This window comes from Glycine max, chromosome 4, assembly GCF_000004515.6.
Source record: "Glycine max cultivar Williams 82 chromosome 4, Glycine_max_v4.0, whole genome shotgun sequence".
Classification (NCBI taxonomy): domain Eukaryota; kingdom Viridiplantae; phylum Streptophyta; class Magnoliopsida; order Fabales; family Fabaceae; genus Glycine; species Glycine max.
In genome coordinates this window covers 14,603,780-14,624,516 of record NC_016091.4, presented here as the reverse complement: position 1 = coordinate 14,624,516, position 20,737 = coordinate 14,603,780, and the positions used below count along the sequence as shown (strand labels likewise).

At 40.4% G+C, this 20,737-nt stretch overlaps 1 protein-coding gene across 1 annotated transcript; it reads right to left on the bottom strand.

Annotated features, from left to right (window-relative positions):
• Nucleotides 1–6,462: 6,462 nt before the first annotated feature.
• On the bottom strand, nt 6,463–7,175 carry LOC100803286 (putative RING-H2 finger protein ATL69). The gene has a single exon (XM_003522802.5). It carries the CDS (start codon nt 7,148–7,150, stop codon nt 6,584–6,586), a length of 567 nt encoding a protein of 188 aa, XP_003522850.1. The 5' UTR covers nt 7,151–7,175; the 3' UTR covers nt 6,463–6,583.
• Nucleotides 7,176–20,737: the final 13,562 nt, after the last annotated feature.

Sequence of the window (20,737 nt, the reverse complement as noted above, 5' to 3'; positions counted from 1 at the left end):
CCTCACCTATCTTGGCACTAAATTTGTGTTGCATCCTCAAACACCTTCACAGGTGGCCAAAGATCAACTAACTATGAAAGATAAGAGGAATGAGGAAGAAAAACTAGAAAAACAAAAGAAAAAGAAGGATAGTAAGGCCTTGTGTTCAAAGGCCAAGGGGAAGGAAAAGGAGGAAAAGGATTCCTCCAAGAAGATTGTTAACAAGGAAAATCATTTTGCAACAAAATGTGATATTAAAATAGCACTCCTTCTTAAACAATCTTTCTATCTTCTCCTATCAAGGGAAACATCCCTTAGCACCGCCATACCTCTTGAGCTTGAGGTTACTCCTCAAGTAAAGGAGTTGTTGGATGAGGGTTTGGTTTGCAAGAGCTTAAATCCCCGTGCTTTGTTGGTGCCTAAAATAGGTATTATTAGGCACCAAATCCCTATGATAGGTGGTATAATGAATGTGTTGAGTGGTGCAACACTCTTTTGTAAAATCACTCATGCACCCAACATCTTCATGATTTGTGTACATAGGGACTCATTAGGTAGGTTTGTTCTTATTTTTTGTTTCAATGCAAACCTAGGTGCTCATGTGGGACACCTTAGGTTTGTCGTAATTTTTTTTAGGAATAATCAACATGAAAATAAAGAAAAAGGTATGTATTATTCCATTACTTTCCTTAATAGTGATCAAGGGCTTCCCATGGACCCTAAGAGAATAAAGGACATTCCTGAGTGGCCTACTCCACCAAGTATAATGGAAATTTGGGGCTTCAATATCTTAACAAACTTTTACAAAACGTTTGTCCCATATTTTTCTATACTTGTAGCACCACTCATTGAGTTGGTGAGGCACTATATTCTCTCATGGGAAGATGAACAGGAAAGGGGTTTTCAGTCCTTACCATACTCTAACATACCCAACATCACTTATACATATGTTTTCATTCTTTTTACAGGTGTTGAGGAAAGAATCCATGAGTTTCAAGAACCTCTGGATTTGAGGTCAAATCCTTTTCAAGGGGGAGGGAATGATGCAATCCTACCCCCCAAGGGCATTGGATAGAAGACTCCAAGAAGATTGGGCCAAAAATGCAAGAGAAGGCCCTAGGGTTCTCATGAGCCTTAGGGTAGATTTCGGGCCCATGGGCTAAGTATGAGCCCACTTATCTTGGTACATATTAGATTAAGGTTTCATTAATTTTGGGCCTTGTATTTAGGGCTCCATATTGTAGGTAGGGTACCCTAGAAATATAGGATTTTTCAGCCCTTGTATTTTAGGGCACCTAGACTAGTTTTTGTATTAGGGGTAGTTTTGTAATTTCACATGCACTAAGTGGATATTTGATGTGTGTGGTTGGAAATAAATTTAATTGAATTGGTAGAAGCCCAATCCAATTAAATTTTAGAGGGGGAGGTGAGCATTTGCTTACTACACCCCATTGCCACATCATATAGTCACACTTTGTGCATGTCCTTCATGCTTTTCATGCCTCATGACACCTAAGCACACTTAGTGGAGAATCTTGAAATTGATCTTGGATTAGTGGGCTGAACCATAACTAAAATTCACTAATCATAATTAGTGAAATTTTGGCTCCAAAGTTTGGCTCCACAAATTCAATTTCAAATTCAAGTGAAATTTGAATTTCCCTCCAATTTTGTGTGACACTTAGGCTATAAATAGAGGTCATGTGTGTGCATTTTTTTCAACTTTGATGATTTGAATATTAAACTTCAGATTTCAAAGCTCATTTAGAGCACAAAATTTCGTGCTCTTCTCTCCCTCTCCCTTCATTCATCTCATTCTTCCTCCAAGCTCTTATCCATGGCCTCCTATGGTGGTGAGCTTCTTCTAGACTCATCTTCTCCTTGAAGTGGCGTCTCCTCTCTCTCTCCCTTTCTCCATTCTGCTGCCATTCATCTTCCAAGAAGCAAAGGAATCCATTGATGAAGAAGATCCTAGGCCTACAAGCTCCAATGGAGCTTGCATCATATTCACACTAAATATAATGACCAAAATTAGTGTTCAAACTATAATGACCTTAAATTTATGGACGAAATGATTTAACCCTGTTGTTGGAGCCCTATTACCGATCATATTAAGAATGGTGATGGTGAGTGTCTACTATTGAGATTTTGTTAGTCTTCTCTGCCCCTGTCAACCCCTCTCTCAAATAGAAATGGTCATGATTTTCAACAATCATCAGAGAGATGCTGTGAGGTTGTTTCCTAGGGTATTTATCTTTGGTTTGTTTCCTTTCAATTTGGAGGAGAGGCAGCGTGCTAGAAAGAGAAGCTGAGAGGAGAAAGGGCATAACTTCATGCCAAGATGGTTTGATTTAACTGAAGAAGTGACACCAACTCCTTGGGGTGATTTGGAAATCTATCAAAGAGAAAAATCAAGTTGGTTTTTGTTTTTGTAATTTGTAGAATTCTATTTTCTAGAAAAGAACAACTAGTTTTTGAATTATTATAGAATTCCAATTTCTGAAACGGAACAATTAGTTTATGAATTAATAAAAATTCATTTTACAAGTGTTTAGCACAAAAGACTCAGGTTCAATTTGGTGTTTTGGGTAGTTTGAGAAACAGAAATCACTATCATCCCTAATATCCTCTAGGAGGAAGCCCATCATTATCCAGATTGAAAGTTTGATAACAAAGACAGCTAAACAAAGTCTTTATTTGTCAATTACACCTGATTTTACGCATTAAGAGAACAATAACTCGATCAGAAAATGGTACTCAATGAAACACCAGCAAGGAAATATCAAACTTACCTACATAAATAAACTACACTAATTTGAATCATCTTCCACTTTAAGTTGCTTCCCAAACTTTCTTAATGCAAGTGAATATACTTTTTTTCTACTCACTAATGTTCTGCTAGGAACCAATTTGATAGCCTAAATACACACCAACAATTGAACTTAACAAACAAATGCATTGGACTTTACACAATAAATGAATGCTGAAAGGAAAAAGAAAAAAATGAACTGACTCAAGTAAAAGTGAGTAAATCAACTTTGAGGTAAATTAGGAAATTTCAAGCTAATTTTCAGGATAACTAAAATTCAAGTCTAACAAATAAGATAATTAACAACTTTGAGGTAAATCAACTTTGAAATGTAGTTGCAAAATCAACAACTTCAAAATAATCATAACAGAAATAAGATAATTAACCAATTGAAAGTAATCTTTTCTAGATATGATCTTTCTGTATTGAATTTTCTGCCAAGGTTCCTCATTTTTCTTTGATTAATTGCTCTCTGGTCTCAATCCTTTGAAACTTCTCCTACCTCTTTCTTTCCAAGTGAGTGTTAATTAAACTGAACCAATGAAACATAATGATAGAGTTCCTCACCAATGAGAGTTAATTAAACTCATTCTAGTCATTATTTATTCAAACACCTTCTCCAACATACAAAGCAACTACAATTATTTTCAATATTGAGTCAACATCTCAAATGCAAAGTTCACAAAGTTGCAGTTTCAGGCAACAAAGTTTAAACTTACAACAATAACAACAACAACCAAACGGTTTCATCTTTTAGGTTTAGCTCTTAATGACCCCTCAAACCCTAACACTAAAAAAATTAGGGAAATAAAAGAGACTTACCAAAGTTCTAGAAACCTCTAATGGTACTTCCAAAAAGGCAACCTCTAATTTCCCATTTAAACCCTCAAGTCCTAACCAAAATCGAAAAAAAAGCACAAAGATGAAAAGAGATGTTAAATACTAAAACCCAGCCTCAAACTCTAACCAAAATTAAAAAAAAAAGAATGGAAATGAGAAGAGAACCGTATCAAAAATAGAAAGTATAACACCAACCGAGAAAGCGTTGAGTCACTCGTTCATAGAACCCCTTTCCCAAAATCAAATTAACTTAACAGAAGTTGAACCCCTAAAAATCCTGAGCTAAAAATTGAAAATTTAATAATTAAAAAAAACTTTTTTTTTTAATTATCCCACACATTTTGTGGCTCCCCAATAGGATAAATTGAGAAAAAAGTAATACCTTGGACAAAGCAGTCTCGAGTGAATGTTGTTCCCTTTGCTCAGAATATAACCAAAGAGAAGAATCATTGTTTAGCACAATGCCCACCACAACACATTTGGAACCCACCTACACACCAGCCTCTGAAAATCCGTCACTTCTTTCCCCGGAAAATCATTTTCCGGGAATGTAATGTTCAAAGGAAAGCAGAGGAAAAAAAATTTAAGATCACCAGCTATAGCCGAGATCTAGGGTTTCCGGATTTTTTAGTTATAAAGGGTGAAAAGATTCAGACATTGGAAAAAAAAAATTGATTTTGCTTTGGTGGGCATGCGCTGGTGAAGTGAAGCGTGAGTGGTTTTGCTTTGGTGGGCATGCATTGATGAAGTGCAGTGTCAGTGGTGTAAGTATCCGTGAATGAAGTCTGAGTGTGTGAATGTATAAATTTCAAAATTTCCATTTTTCCAACTATGGGTGGACAGGTGTCGAACACAGGAATGAGGGCAAAAGCATAATTTCCAGGGCGTAAACTCTTCTTAACGCACAAAACAACAACACAGACGGGAAACGAAGAAAAGAAAGGAAACGAAGCGCACTTGGGTGGCATTATGACGGTAATAACCGTAGCAAAGTGCATGATCTTTTTACTTATTTTTAACATAATTGTAACCGCCACCATAATTTTTACAATTTTTAAAAAAATATTTGATATATAATATTCAACGGCTTCATAAATTTAATATACTAAAAATTTCTGGAGGAAACATATTACTCATTCCTAATTAATTTAAACTAATTAAAATATCAATAAAATGTTGTATTAACTCTCTCGTCCGAATTTTTAGTTCCCTTTGTTATTCACACTAGAGGTATCTGAGCTATTTTATTAAATCCATTTTAACACAAAATAAGTCTGGCGAATTTCAACTTTCACGGCTACTAATAATAAGTATGACAAGAGCAAGTGTAACTTAATACTACTCTTTTCATCTTGGTCAAATGAGGATTACGATGCAGTTGCTGCAACTTAATGTACTACTTTAATACTAGATACCAGTATATTTTCAAACGTGGACCAACCATATTTTAGGTCTTTTATATCTCCCTTTCTGAACAAGTAACCGCCGTTCACATCACAACTTATTGTGACACGCAACAGTTACAATATATAATTGCTGGTTCTAAAGTGGAAAATTTCCCATGAGCCCCACAAAGCTGAAAGAAATAAAAGTTTGTTGTTTCCTCTACTCTATCCAAATTCTGCATAATGTTTAGCTCCTCATTAACCTTTCATTCGAAGAAAGTTTCAGTTGGCTGAGGTGTTGGCTTTTTTATTTCTTTTCTCGTGATGAATATTCGGTAATTAGGATGTAATGCATTAAATTCCTAAAATATTGCATTCTAATTTTCAATTCCTACCAATTCCCGTCATTTATTTATTAGTAAGAATGGAAGACATGTATCATATTATAACAACTCACGCATGCATTTTAATTAACCAATGCCGTAAATTTAAAACCATAATTCCCGAACCTTAATTTATTTTTTAGTTACAAGAGGAAAGTTCCAGAACCTTTTACATCAAAAAATGAATTCAATTTAAGTATTAAAAAATAACAAAAAAAATATAACGATGACTAAAAATAACTACGGATTTTAACTTGTTGTCCTCTAGTTATGTATTACTAGTAAATAGTAATCTTCAACTATACACAAAAATTTAAGTCTCTTAGATCTTTCTTTTCGTTTCATAACAAAGAAAAGTACAGATTATAAAGAAAAATTTACGTCCACACACAAAATGCTTCGAGCTTCACAGAACTAATTTTTAGATTCAACTACTCTCAGGTTTTTCATTTAACAGAATTTTTGTGAGTTTTAATTTTTATACACGTGCATTTTATTTAAAAGAAAATAGGATATATATTAATAGTGTAAAGTTTTATTACATTATTATTTAATCATAAATTATCAAATATGAAAATTTATTAATTTTGATAATAGTTCTAAACACAGTTTCTAATTCGTGGACAATGTAATTAACTAATATTTACATACTTATTAAACTCCAAAGTTTATGGTCAAATTAAAAGTTATTCAACTGTTACATGGCCATTAAACATATTCAGTAAGAAAATAAATCGTTTAAATAACATATAGTACTACTAATCTACAGTTATACCATAGCTCTCAATTTTAGCAATAAAGTATAGTATAATGAAGTTTCTATCACACGGCACTCAAATTGAAAACCAGAATCCCAATGCAATGCTTTCTTTTATTAAAAAAAAATCTTGCTAACAAGTATTCTACAGATATTAATTAAAAAATTAATAAATAAAAAAATTTACTTATTATATACATTATAAAAAGTCTAAAGTATCCTAATTTTTCATCTTGTAATAAAAATATTTCTAATTTTTTAACCAATATTTTTAAGACACTAATTAGAATTTCTCTAAAAAAAATTTACAAAACGACAGCCAATTTTTTTTTTTTTATCGTCGGCAATTTTTCGTGAAAAAGAGACAACAAAAAAATAATAATAAAAATAATTGTTACAAGGCACCAAAGACAGGAATCAACTAATTATATCACCTGGCGTGGAAAGCCAGAGGAACAATCTCCGACAGCGGCGTGGCGGCCGCCGCGGGCAGCGGCGAGGGCGCGGGGGAGTTCCGGCAGAGGGGACACGTGGCGCTCGTCTTGAGCCACTCGTCGACGCACTCCGCGTGGAAGCAGTGGCGGCACTCCGGAACGCACCGTATCGTCTCCTTGGGAAGATACTCGCTCAAGCAAATCGCGCACGGGCCCTGGTCGTTGGGCCTGGGCAGGCGCTTGCTCTCTCCGATCACGATCTTGGGCCCGTAGCAGGCCTCGATGGCGGGCTTCTCCAAGCCCAGGACCACAACACCAGGCCCATCCGACGCGTCACGAAAACTGCTGTTATTATTGTTGTTGTTTCTTTGGTGAGTGTTGATGTTGTGGTTGTGGCGGCGAGTGATGATGCTGCCGTTGGCTTTGATACGGACGCAGGCGTAGGAGGCGAGCATGATGGTGGAGATCAGGACCAGGATGCTCACGGCGATGGCAATGCCGTAGCCGAGGCCCCCGCCAGCTGTGGCGGTGGGGGCGGAGGGTGGCAGAGCCGCCGTGGACATGAAGGGAAGAGAGAGAGAGGGAATTGAAGATGGAAAATATGATTTGGTTTGGTTGGAGTAATGGAGGAATGGAGGGTTTAATTGGGAGGGAGAGAGACAGTTGGAGTTGGATTGCGTGATCAGAAGCGCATTCCGCGGGAAAAAATTAAATGTCTTCGGACACTGTGACGTTGACATTCGACTCTATTAAACGTTACTCCTAGTGATCGACTAATTTTTTTTTTATTATCATCAAGTCTCAACTAATCTGAAATTGTTTAAACAATTATCTCTCCATTTTGATTAGTTTTGGGTATGTAGTTATGTTAAATTTTTGGAGGATAGGTTTGTCACGTAAGGTGGTCCTAAGATTGCCTCTAGTAGAATATACTGGTGGTATATCAAAAAATGATTTCTAAAAATATAACAAGAAAATAAGGTATATTCATATTCATATTTGTTATTTTCTTTGTCTCAACATAAGTGTCGTTTTATAAAACTAACTTTATTAAATACATGAAAATAATGGTATTAATATTAAATTCAAAACTAAATTATAATTTGATCATCTACTTTCTCCAATCAAAATTTTAATCCTCTACTTTCTCACATCAAGATTTTGATCCTCTTGATTTTTAGTCGTTAACATTTAGTCTTTCTAATTTTACAAATCGGTGATTTTGGTACCCTAATAGATTATTAACTAATAATTATAATTAATAGAGTTATTAAGTTAATTAAAAATTACAAATTATTAAAAAAACTTTAATTAAAATTATTAATTATCAATAAAATATTATTAATCCTAATTTTTCACTACAATATACCTCACATATAACTTGTTCTACAATGGTCAGCTTATAACTTATAGTGCAGTGAAAGATTAGAGTTAATAATTTTTAATTGTCTTAAAGTTTTTTAATAATTAATGATTTTTAATCAACTTAATAACTTTATTAATCACAATACTTAGTTATTAATCTTTTAGGGGACCAAAATCGTTAATTTATAAAATTAGGAAGACCAAATGTTACAATTAAAAATCAGGAAGACTAAAATTGTGGATTTGAAAAAGTGGAGGGACCAAAAATTATAGTTTAGCCTAGATTCGAAAACCAAAGTAACATTTATTAGGAATATTGGTGGAAAAAACAATTAATGTTATATTGAAAAGTTAAATGTGACACTTATTTTGGAGGTAGTCAAAGTTTTGAAAATTATTCTCAAACATTATTGATTTTCAGGAATGTTATAACTTTCAATTTTACCATATTTTTCACACTTTTATTCTCGTGAGGGATGAGAAAGTGATATTTTCATGAAAATAGGAAAAATTATTTCCTAAAATACCATTAACTTTATTTTGTATATAAATTATTTCAAATTTTATAGATATTTCAAAAAAATATGAAAAAGTAACCAAACAGATTTTTAAATATACTAGAAATAAGATTCCTTATAATTAATTCCTAATAGTATAATATGATACCTTGAAACAAATGTTACTTGGAGTAAGTAAATAGCCAAATTGGTGTAGCGAGTGGCCGACCTATGTTAGATCAGGGTGGGCAGCCCTATTTGTGAAATCATATCTATACATCTTAAATGTCTACTATTTCCATCCCAAATTAGATCAGGGTGGGCAGCCCTGTCGCAACCTACCCTTCGGCAGGAGGGCGACGCGTGACTCGCGAGATGCGTGTTCCACGAAAGGAATACGCGCGGAGTCGCCACCAACGTTTATTTGAGGAAAACGTCGGAAAAACCGGAAAAGACGCGATCTACGAACTTTTAAGTGAAAGGTTCGGGAGTTGTATTTACGCACGGGGAAGGTATTAGCACCCCACACGTCCGTCCCAAGGGACGGCAGCCTTTAATCGAATGTGCAAACATGACTTTGATTTATTATGTTCCCTTTCATGTCTCTATATCCTTTATACCCTTTTTATATTTTTCTCTTTTGGTGGTCGACAATGGTGTTTCCCTTTGCTCCTACGTATTCCCCAATTTGCGATGAGGAAATCAGACCTACGTAGTTCTTTCTTTATCAAGTGATTCTTTTTTACTTAAGAGGTGACCATTTTAAGGCGTTGGACCTTAAAAAACGATCCATTTACTTAGTAAGAAATTGAAATGACAAACTTCAAAAACCTATTTTTATGGACGAGCTTGACTAGGTGAGTTGATTTTAGCCTTAGTTTCACTTTAGTTATTAGTCAATTCGGTTAAGAATGAGAAATCCCAAAGAGAAAACGTCCGATCGATTTTTCGCTTTATTTTACCTAAAAGATGTTTTTTGATTATTATATTATTTTTTTACCTCTTTTTTGATTTCCAACGTGGTTACGGCACGACCGAACGGTCGGAATTCATTTTAACCGAAGTTTACAGATAATACAATTCAAACGATCGGTGAAAATTTATTTTATTTTTAGGTTAAGCGAGAAATGACTTAAGTAAAATGGCTTAAGCACGTTAAGAGGGGGTATAAAAAGTAAATGAAACGAGAATAGAAATACACAAAACACAATGTGGACCACCATGGGCACATAGAATGAATCGAAAAAGCTTGGTTCGAGGTACTTACCCGTTGAAGATCGAAGAACGATGAAGAACGAATGAAGAACGTCCAAGAACGGTCGAAACCTTTGCGAAATTCTTCACGGAAAACGTTACGGAAACATTTCGAAAGCGCCTCGGCTTAGATTTTCTTCACGGAAACAATTTTTCCAAGCAAATTCGAAAGAGAGAGAAGTGCCTAAGGGGCTGAACCCTTTTCCTTCTCACTTCCTCCCCTATTTATAGCAAAATAGGGGAGATGGTTGCCGCCCAACTCGCCCAGGCGAGCCAGGTTGCTTCCTCCAGAAGCAACAGCCGGAGGAATCTTCTGGAGGGCCCAAGTGGGCCTGGTTGCTATTTGCACCCCCATTTTTACTAAGTACACCCCCTCTGCTTTTTTTTTTGTGATTCTTTTTTCGTAAAGTTACGGAAACTTACGAATTTCGTAACGATACTTGTTTTCTTTCCGTAATGTTACAGAACCTTGCGGATTACATAATCATCCCCTTTTTGACTTACGGAATGTTATGGAACCTCACTAATTATGCAGCGATGCTTCCATTTGATTTCCGGTGTGTCACGGAACCTTACGGATTGTGCATCAATATTTTCTTTTGTTTTTCGGCATGTCCCGGAATTTCACAAATTGCCTAATGATGGGTGCCAAACACCTTACAAGGACCAAACAAAGGTTGCATGTCATCAAGCAAAGGTCCCCGGACGAAATTAGGGTATGATAGTTGCCCCTCTTTACTTGTCTTTTATTGGAGATAAAAGGAAAGTAAAGATAAGACACTAATTTCGTTCCTCTCGATTGACGAGAGTCGCGGGTGACCATAAAATCTCCGCATGCAAATGACTTGTTGTTCCCGAGGGAACAAAAGGTGCAGAAGACGATGTCAGTCTCTGCATGCTATCAAGCGTTCTGTCTTACAGATAGCAAAAGAATGTTTATACGGATAACCACTCGGGTATTTCCGCCCGTCAGCGTGACTCAAAAGTCAGTATGACAGATCTTGTGAGTGCGGAAGATGATGTAAATCTCCGCGTGTCATCGGGTCTGCCGCCTCTGGATGACAAAAGGGTGCAGAATGACCAAATTTTGTCTCTGCGTGCCATCGGACACGACTGTGTCTGAATGGAAAAGGGGTGCGGAATGACCAAATTTTGTCTCCGCATGTCATCGGGCCCACCGCCTCTGGATGACAAAAGGGTGCAGAATGACCAAATTTTGTCTCTGCGTGCCATCGGACACGACTGTGTCTGAATGGCAAAGGGGTGCGGAATGACCAAATTTTGTCTCCGCATGTCACATGACCTCAGGGTCAGTATGACAGATCTTGTGGGGCGGCCGACAAAAGCAAGGCTCTTGCTCCTACGTATCCTCCAATGAGGAACTCAGACCTACGTAGTTCTAGATAACTTGTGAGACTTGAAAAAGTCTCCACCGGAAGATGCTGACATCTCCGGAAAGGGCGCAGATGACCACATTGGCCTCTGCTCATCAATCACACTGGGGGTCACTGAATGACGAGGTGCGGATAACTGTAAGGTGTCTCCGCAGGTTACCAGCTCTTGGGTCATGGCAACAAAAGGTGGTGTGGTCGACAAAAGCGAGGCTCTTGCTCCTACGTATCCTCCAACGAGGAACTCAGACCTACGTAGTTCTGGATAACTTGTGAGACTTGAAAAAGTCTCGGTGTTTTCTCCACTAAAATGCAAACATGCTTTAGCAAAGAGACAAACATTCCAACTGATTAGAGCAGCATATGCCTTTTTTTGAGTGAAAAACAATGCGTCTACCGAGGAAAGAGAGTCTGCTGATGAAACCCCCCCATAACCATAAATGAGATTTTGGATGTTAGCATTTCGTTTCTAAATGACCATTTAGAGGAAACACTGGGTTCGACAAAAATAGAAGAAAATCACTCAAAGTGTATCAATCTCGCACAGGTAAGTGTTTCATCCTAATTCCGAACCATAGATATGTCATGACTTGACTTTGCAAATTATTTCCTATCAAATCAAAAATTACATGCGTGATCATGGATCAATAGGACTTCCCTTGGGAATGGGTTCTTTTAGTGGGTTTTTCGGCTTTTGTGTGCTTTTGGCTTTTGATTTTTTTGTTGGCTTTTTCCTTTTTTGTTTTTGTTTAGTGCGGGGTGAAAAAGTCGCCGACGCACAGGATTTTGGTTGGTAATCAAAGGGAGAAGACCACTTTAGGTCATGGTTTCCTTTTCTTTCTTTTGTTCATTTGGTGACAATTCTGTATTGTTCAGATATTGTCTGGTCCAAAGACCTCTCTGCACATTTCTTCTATTTTCTTTCGATCCTTGATCAGGAGCTTTCTTTCCTTCTTCTTCATCTTCTTTTTTTTTCTTTCTCCCATTCTTTGATTGGGAATTTTCTTTCTTTTCTTTTTGCTTTCTCCCACTCTTTGATTGGGAATTTTCCTTCTTTCCCCCTTTTTGCTTCTGAGGGTAAAGATTGACATTCTCACCCTGGGTCAAGGTTTATGGTGGGTCAGGATTTCGGCTCAAGACTTGTAGAACGGCTAGACATGATACATGTCAGGGTTTGGTTTGGTTCAAGGATAAAAAGGGATGCCCCACATTATTTCCATGACACAAATGCAAAAATGATGATTTGGAGATTTTATGAAAAACTGGTCATGCATGCACCTATGTGGACGCTCAAGTGTCAAATTTTTATGGTCATGTGATGCTAGGGCTCAGGATTCATTTCCTCTATCTTAGTCAACCCAATGTTTCCAAAATATGTTCTTTTATCAATTTGTGCATTCATCCGAGTCCATTTCGGGCGTCCGGGGAAATTTCACAGCGTTTACCTTTCAGGTGTAGACACATTTTTTTTTTTCAAAAACTAGTTATGATCAGTGATTTTTTTCCAAAGAAAAGTTGGAAGTAATCTCTTTTCAAAAGCATGTCGGTTTTTCAGCTAAACAACTTATTTTCCTTTTCCTTTTTCCTCTTTTTTTTCTTACTTGCTCTTTTCTTTTCAATTCATTTCTTTCTTTTCTATTTTTATCTTTATCATGATTTTTGTTTGTTTTATATATTTTTGACGATGTTCCTAAACGAAGAACTCTACACGGTTCCAGAATTTCAAACATCATTGACAGTGATGATATAAACACTAACGCAACAATTCAAACAAAAATGTATGCGCTGTACAAATGACAATCGAAACAACAAAAACAAACATTAGTCTCTCAAGTCAAAACATAACACATAAATGATAAAAGAAATATGAAAGAAAACATGAATCTGGGGATCTCCCAGTCATGTAGCTCCACTCCCTCCCAAGAAGTCAAGCAAATCGGCCATCTCCTCCTCCTCGTGGGCCTCCTCTCCATCACCGGGAACTTCCGGGGGTGCCTCTCCTGCTTGGGCCTCGGGCCAATCCCCGGGCCATGCAACCTCTGCCCTGAACTGGTCTGGAGTAGGGCATGAAAAAGAAGCGAAGCCCTGGCTCTGCATGCTGAGGCTCATCTGGTACAGACAATCATGGGTCTGCACATGTGCCCGGTGGTTGGCCGCCTGCTGGCGAACCAAATGTCGTAAATACTGCTCCGTGTCAAACGACCCAGCCTGGCCAGCCTGATGAGGTGGTGGGGGCGCGCCTGCGGCCTGTGGAGCATCACCCTGAGCCTGTCTCTGAGTACAGTACTTCTCAATAAAAGCCCGGGTGATGGGCGGCCGAATTACCTTGGTAGGTGCAACGGGGACTCCGAACGACTGGCAGAGTCCTGTGATCAGCGAGGGAAATCCCAGGGCCCTGTTGGACATATCTGGGTCTAAAGGATGCCTAGTAGGCGCCATACCTGCAAAAATATAGATGACATCAGCGATCAACTGAGCCACATGGATGCTCATTCGCGTCAGGATGGCGTACACCAGCTGACACTTCGGCATGGGGAGGTCGGAATTATGATCGGTGGGCAGGATGTTGCTAAGGAGCAACGTCATCCATATCTGGGTCAGGGTGGTCATGTTGGTGCGCATGATTCGCACTCGCCTCCCTGCAGCAGTCCGGGCAAAATCCTGCCCCGGTATACATAGCAGCTGGGCGATGGCCTCCTCATCGAACCCATCAGACCGGTTCCTCCTCTGGCCATACTCGCACTCCTGGCCCTCTTCCAACACCAACGGATATCCCAGGAGCTGGCCGATAGCGTCGGCATCAAACGGGATCCACTGACCCCTTACCCAGGACCTCATGTCACGCACGCCCTCCTCTGTTGGCCAAGCATTGGCATAAAATTCGAGGACTATTTCTGGATCGAACTTGGCCATGGGGGTAACCAGAGATGTCCACCGCCGGCGCCCTATCTCCTCCTGGAAATCAGTATACTCGTCGTCCCTGAGCTGGACGCGTCGCTCCCGGAGAAACGACCATCCCTTGATGGCCTCGAAGCGCTGCTGGTGTACAGCGCTCCTAAAGCGGTGACTGTCATACTCCGAGGCGGAACTAGTCCCTTCGGCCGCCTTATCCTTCCTGGACCTCTTTGAGGCAAGCTTCCTCGGGGCCATTTCCTGCGAAGGCAAACATTTGGAAGGTTAGTTTTACCAAGAAATGCTACTCTTAAAACAAAAATGGCATACAACCTCCTCCAATAAACACAAACATCAATGTAAATTTAGAGCAAACTTATGCACATACTTCTTTACGAACGTTCACTTGCACAAGACATTCTTATAACTAAGAAACATGCACCCATGTACAATCAAGGCACCTTCGTTACCTAGATTATTTATATGTACTTCCAAGGTGTATTTGCTACCTATATCACATGCACTTCCTTGGCTAAATTTACATACATGCATACTCAAAGCATTTGGGGTACCAAAAATTGCACATGTGCACATTCTGGTATTTCTAATACTTATGCATATACAAACTTTGTGATGAATCTTGGCTATCTACACAATAAGGTGCTACATTTCATGCTTTATTCAAGTGTTTTTGCTACCTAAAGCTGTATGCAAATCCAAGTATATTTTCTTTTGCTGACTAAAATTGTATTCAAATTAAAAGGTATTTTTGTAAGGTATTTTCTTTACATAACATGCAACATATTTATATTTTTTTGTGAGACATTAGACTACCAAAAATTATATGTACATACATCCAAGTATTTTGCTACCATATCCAAAGTGTAAATTGCCAAAGGTATTTTGCTACCTATTCTAAACCTACACATTTATGATGAGCAAAATTCCTAACCATCTAGGCGTAGGGAAATTATTGTAGCGTGGCCCATAGCTGATTGCTGACCAAAAAGGGTAACTTTACCCAATATGCACCTCCTCTTGTGTTCTTTTGCATAAAACTTTGGTTCCTAGGCCTAGGATATATGTGGGGCAATTACTCTAGCCTTTTTGGGAACGAATGCATGTCCCAAAAAAAATAGAAAATATGTGCAAACCAAAATGCCCCACGGGTTATTTCCTTATAAAAATCACGCGCTAATGCCATTGAGGCATTTCACCGAACACTTGGTGGGCGCGCGTTTAGGCATCAATAGCAAGAGAACGGGGACAATGTGGCATGCCCCATTGCTTCAAAATGCATTATAGGCCTAGGGCCATCTCATACAAACCCCCAATTTAGCCCAATCAAGCAAGAAAACAAACCAAAGTTGCCCCACATATTTGATCACATTCCCACAATTTAGAGCACCAAAAGGAGATCAAAATACACCAATGAAAAGCTAGAAAGCTTAGGGATGGAATACTTACTTGTTGGTGATGAACAAAAGCGCAAAACGGAATCAAAAAATGCGAAAAATGATGACCCTAGGGCTGTAAACTCGTAAATCCCGTGGGTATGGCTTTTGAAAGGGGGGGAAAAGAAGTTTTTGAATGAAAAAAACGCCCCCCCTTTCGTCATTCTTATATTTTGGTGCAGGCCGGGTGGCTCGCCCAGGCGAGCTAACCTGCATTTTTTTTTTGAGAGGAATATTAACCATGTCCCCTCCTTCCTTATGGTTTAGCGTTTTGCCTAACTTGAACTCACTTAAGTTAGAATTAGGCATTGATTACTTATTTTTAAAACAAACAAATAGTAAAAGATAACTGCGAATACAAAGGATACGGGGCTGCCTTGCAGCGACGTTCTCTGCTTGTCTAGCGTAGAGAAAGGGCAACGATCAGTCGGTCGTGACCCCATCCCCACTTGCATCCGTTCCTAAGTACCTGCAAGTAATAAACAACCAGGTTTGGCCAATCTTGACCGCGACGTTGTCTTACCTTGATTGGTTTCTGCTGCCCATGTTTTGGTCCCCACCCCAGAAGGTAGCTCAAGATGATCCTGCCCCTGTTTTACCACAACAATATGCATGCGTATGCGTATGCATGACTGTTTTCAAATGCAACAAATTTGAGCAAATGCTGGTTTAGGTTCCATTTTAATTAAGCGCTTGGGGCATCCCATGAACTGAGCGGAAGGGCTTAGGTGATCACAAATCAACGCAAGGTTTGAAACCAACGTGAGGACTAAAGCCTCAAATCCACGTTCATTTCTTTGAGAGATTATAACAAGAGATACAGCAGACGGGAAATCCCTGGGGGAAATCCAGAAAACGCATAAAGATAAAGAACATGCAGCGACATCCTTAATTGCCCCAGATTCTAGGCATAATATCGCTTGACGACATCAGAATTCACGGGTGAAGGTAACTCTTCGCCATCCATGTTGGTAAGCACCAGGGCTCCTCTGGAAAAAGCCCTCTTCACAACAAAAGGCCCTTCGTAGTTCGGGGCCCATTTCCCTCGATTGTCCTTGACAGCGTGGGACATTTTCTTTAGGACAAGGTCTCCCTCATGGAACTTGCGCAAGCATACTTTCTTGTCGAATGCACTCTTCATTCTTTGCTGGTACAAACGCCCATGACTCATGGCCGTTAAGCGCTTACCCTCAATGAGGTTGAGCTGGTCATAGCGCGTTTGAGCCCACTCTGATTCCTTTAATCCGGATTCTGCCAAGATCCTTAATGACGGGACTTCCACCTCAAACGGTAACACAGCCTCCATCCCATATACCAATGAGAATGGCGTTGCCCCAGTTGACGTTCGCACTGAAGTTCGGTAACCATGTAATGCGAATGGGAGCATTTCGTGCCAATCCCTGTATGACACGGTCATCTTTGGGATAATCTTTTTGATATTCTTATTGGCCGCTTCCACGGCTCCATTCATCTTTGGCCGGTAGGGTGTGGAATTGTGATGCTGGATTTTAAACTCCTCGCACATTTCCCCCATCATCTTGTTATTCAGGTTGGTGTCGTTGTCCGTGATAATCTTCCTTGGCAAACCATATCGGCAGATGATCTCTTTCTTAATGAACCTGACCACTACACCCGTCGTGACACTGGTGTAGGAAGCCGCCTCGACCCACTTGGTGAAATAATCTATCGCCACGAGGATGAAGCGATGACCATTCGAGGCCTTGGGCTCAATGGCCCCAATGACATCTATTCCCCACATGGAGAAAGGCCAAGGGGCGGACATGACATTCAGAGGATGTGGCGGGGCATTGACATTATCTGCGAACGCCTGTCATTTGTGGCATTTCCTCACATGGACACAACAATCACTTTCCATGGTAAGCCAGTAATAACCTGCTCTTAGGATCTTCCTGGCCATAGCATGCCCGTTGGCGTGCGTTCCAAACGAGCCCTCATGAACTTCCTTGATCATGTGATTTGCCTCCCTGGCATCCACACACCGTAGGAGTGTCATGTCGTGATTTCTCTTATACAGTATACTTCCACTCATGAAGAAACCGGCTGCCAACCTTCTCAATGTCCTCTTATCATAGTCGGCAATCTCTAGCGGGTATTCTTTGCTTACGACGTATCGCTTGATGTCGAAATACCAAGGCTTACCGTCCCGTTCCTCTTCTACTTGGCAGCAATGCGCAGGTTTGCCACGACACCAAAATTCAATGTAGGGTAAATCCCCGTGCGGCGTTAGCTGGAACATAGACGCCAAAGTAGCGAGCGCATCCGCCATTTGATTTTCCTCGCGGGGAACATGATGGAAAGAGATCTCATCAAAGGTTTTAGCCAATTCCTTGATATAGGCTTTGTAGGGTATCAGCTTGGGATCTCTAGTTTCCCATTCCCCTCTCAGCTGATGGATTACCAATGCTGAGTCGCCGTACACCTTGAGTAGTTTGACATTGGAGTCAATCGCTGCCTGGACGGCTAGGGCAAATGCTTCATATTCGGCCATGTTGTTGGTGCAATCGAATCCTAGCCTGGCTGTGAAAGGTACACATTGATTGTCCGGAGAGACCAATACTGCCCCAACGCCATGGCCTAGAACGTTTGACGCTCCGTCAAACCACACGGTCCATTTATCCCAATCTTTGTCCAATTTTTCCTCAAACAAGGCCATGATGTCCTCATCCGGGAATTCAGGATGCATGGGCTGATAGTCGTTAAGAGGCTGTTGAGCCAAATAATCTGCTAAGGCGCTTCCTTTTATCGCCTTTTGGGTGACGTAAACTATATCAAACTCGGATAGCAAGACTTGCCACCGGGCGATTCGTCCTGTGAGAGCTGGCTTTTCAAAGATGTACTTAACCGGGTCCATCTTGGATATCAACCAGGTAGTATGGCTCAGCATGTACTGCCTTAGGCGATGGGATGCCCATACTAAAGCACAACACGTTCTTTCGAGCAACGAGTAATTCATTTCACAGGTCGTGAACTTCTTACTCAGGTAGTAAACAACGCGCTCTTTCTTTCCAGATTCGTCATGTTGCCCCAGCATACACCCCATTGACTCATCTAAGATTGTCATGTATAAGATGAGAGGCCTTCCAGGTACTGGTGGCATAAGCACAGGGGGATTCATAAGACAATTCTTGATCCTTCCAAAAGCTTCTTGGCAATCCTCATTCCAGTAATCAGTTTGGTTTTTGCGTAAGAGTTTGAACAACGGCTCACATATGGCGGTGAGCTGCGATATGAATCTGGCAATATAATTCAAGCGTCCCAGGAAACCTCGGACTTGCCTCTCTGTACGGGGTTCTGGCATCTCAAGGATAGCCTTCACCTTTTCGGGGTCTACCTCTATCCCTTTCTGGCTTACAATGAAACCAAGCAATTTCCCTGATTTGACCCCAAAGGTACACTTGGCGGGGTTCAACCTTAATTGATATTTCTTAAGCCTTTCGAACAACTTCCGCAGGTTGACTAGGTGTTCTTCCTCGGATTTAGATTTGGCAATTATGTCGTCCACGTAGACCTCGATCTCTTGATGCATCATATCATGGAACAAAGCTACCATGGCCCGTTGATAAGTGGCCCCGACATTCTTGAGTCCAAAGGACATCACCCTGTAACAGAACGTCCCCCACAGGGTGACGAAAGTAGTCTTTTCCATATCCTCGGGCGCCATCTTTATCTGATTGTAACCGGAGAAACCGTCCATGAAGGAAAATAAAGCGAAATTGGCCGTGTTATCCACGAGGATATCGATGTGTGGCAAAGGAAAATTGTCCTTGGGACTGGCCCGATTCAGGTCCCGATAATCCACACACATTTGCACTTTCCCATCTTTCTTAGGGACTGGTACAATGTTGGCAACCCATTCCGGATACCGAGCGACAACCAAAAAACCAGCGTCAAATTGCTTCTTTACTTCTTCTTTTATCTTCAAGGACGTTTCGGGCTTCATCCTTCTCAGTTTCTGCTTTACCGGGGAACACTCGGGTTTTAGAGGTAATCTGTGCTGTACAATGTCAGAACTCAAACCGGGCATATCTTGGTATGACCAAGCAAAGATGTCTTGGTAGTCTTTTAGAAGGATTATTAATTCTTCACGGATAGGTGCGGTAATACTTGTGCCTATCTTCACCTCCCTTTTTTCCACTGCCAATTCCTAAGTCTACTAGCTCTGTTTCTTCTTGATGAGGCCCCATTTCTTGGTCCTCATGGGCGACCATTCTTTCTAATTCTGGGGGAAGTCCCACATCCTCGTTTCCTTGATCTTCCGTTTGACTCATTTCTTGCTCGAAGTCGATAGGCGGGTCCCAGGTATTAGTACCTTCGGGGGACTCGTCATCGGATCTACCATTTTCAGAAAAAGAAGTAAACATGCAAATGAATGAGAATAGGTGGAGACGTAGGAACAGATGAAGAAAGATCCTTGTATTATAAATTCAAAACAAAAGACACAAAGCCTTAACAAAAGGAAAAACTCTAAAGCCTAGGCCCAACTATAGAGCTTTTAAAACCGTAAAGGTTTACATTATGCTCGTCGCGTAAATGCCGGGGCGTTCCTCCACTCGCCAATTTCCCAGCTGGAAATCAGGAGGGCATGGTCGTACCAAATCCAATGTACTCGGAACATCATCTTCGTATATCGCGACCACTTGACCTTCGTCTCCCAGACCCGCGCTTATAAAGCTTCTACTTATGTGGCAGGGCGGGCTTCCTTCACTTTCTTGCCTCAACCTCGAGCTTTGACCACCGCTCTTTCTTTCTGCGATGCTCCTCTTTATATCCGCCTGAGTGGGTTTATAGCCTAAACCATACTTCCCACGATTTCCTTTGGCATTTATCAAGCTAGTTATGCCGCCGTTGTCTTTGCCTAAACCCATTCCGGGTTCGTAACCGTTTCCCAACATAACTCGGGCCATCATTACTGCTGCATCGGGCAGGCAAGGCTGCCCAGAGAAGGAGTCCACGGAGGAAATGCTGACCACCTCAAAAGACTGGAAAACGGTTTCTAACGATTCTTCTGCGGCTTCCACATAAGGCATAGAGGATGGGCAGCTCACCAAGATGTCTTCCTCGCCTGACACGATGACCAAATGCCCTTCCACCACAAACTTCAACTTTTGGTGGAGTGTTGAGGGAACAACTCCCACTGAGTGGATCCACGGGCGCCCCAACAGACAACTGTAGGGGGGGTTAATATCCATTATTTGGAAGGTGACTTGACAGGTGTGAGGGCCTATCTGTACTGGGAGATCGATCTCTCCCCTAACCTCTCGGCGGGTGCCGTCGAA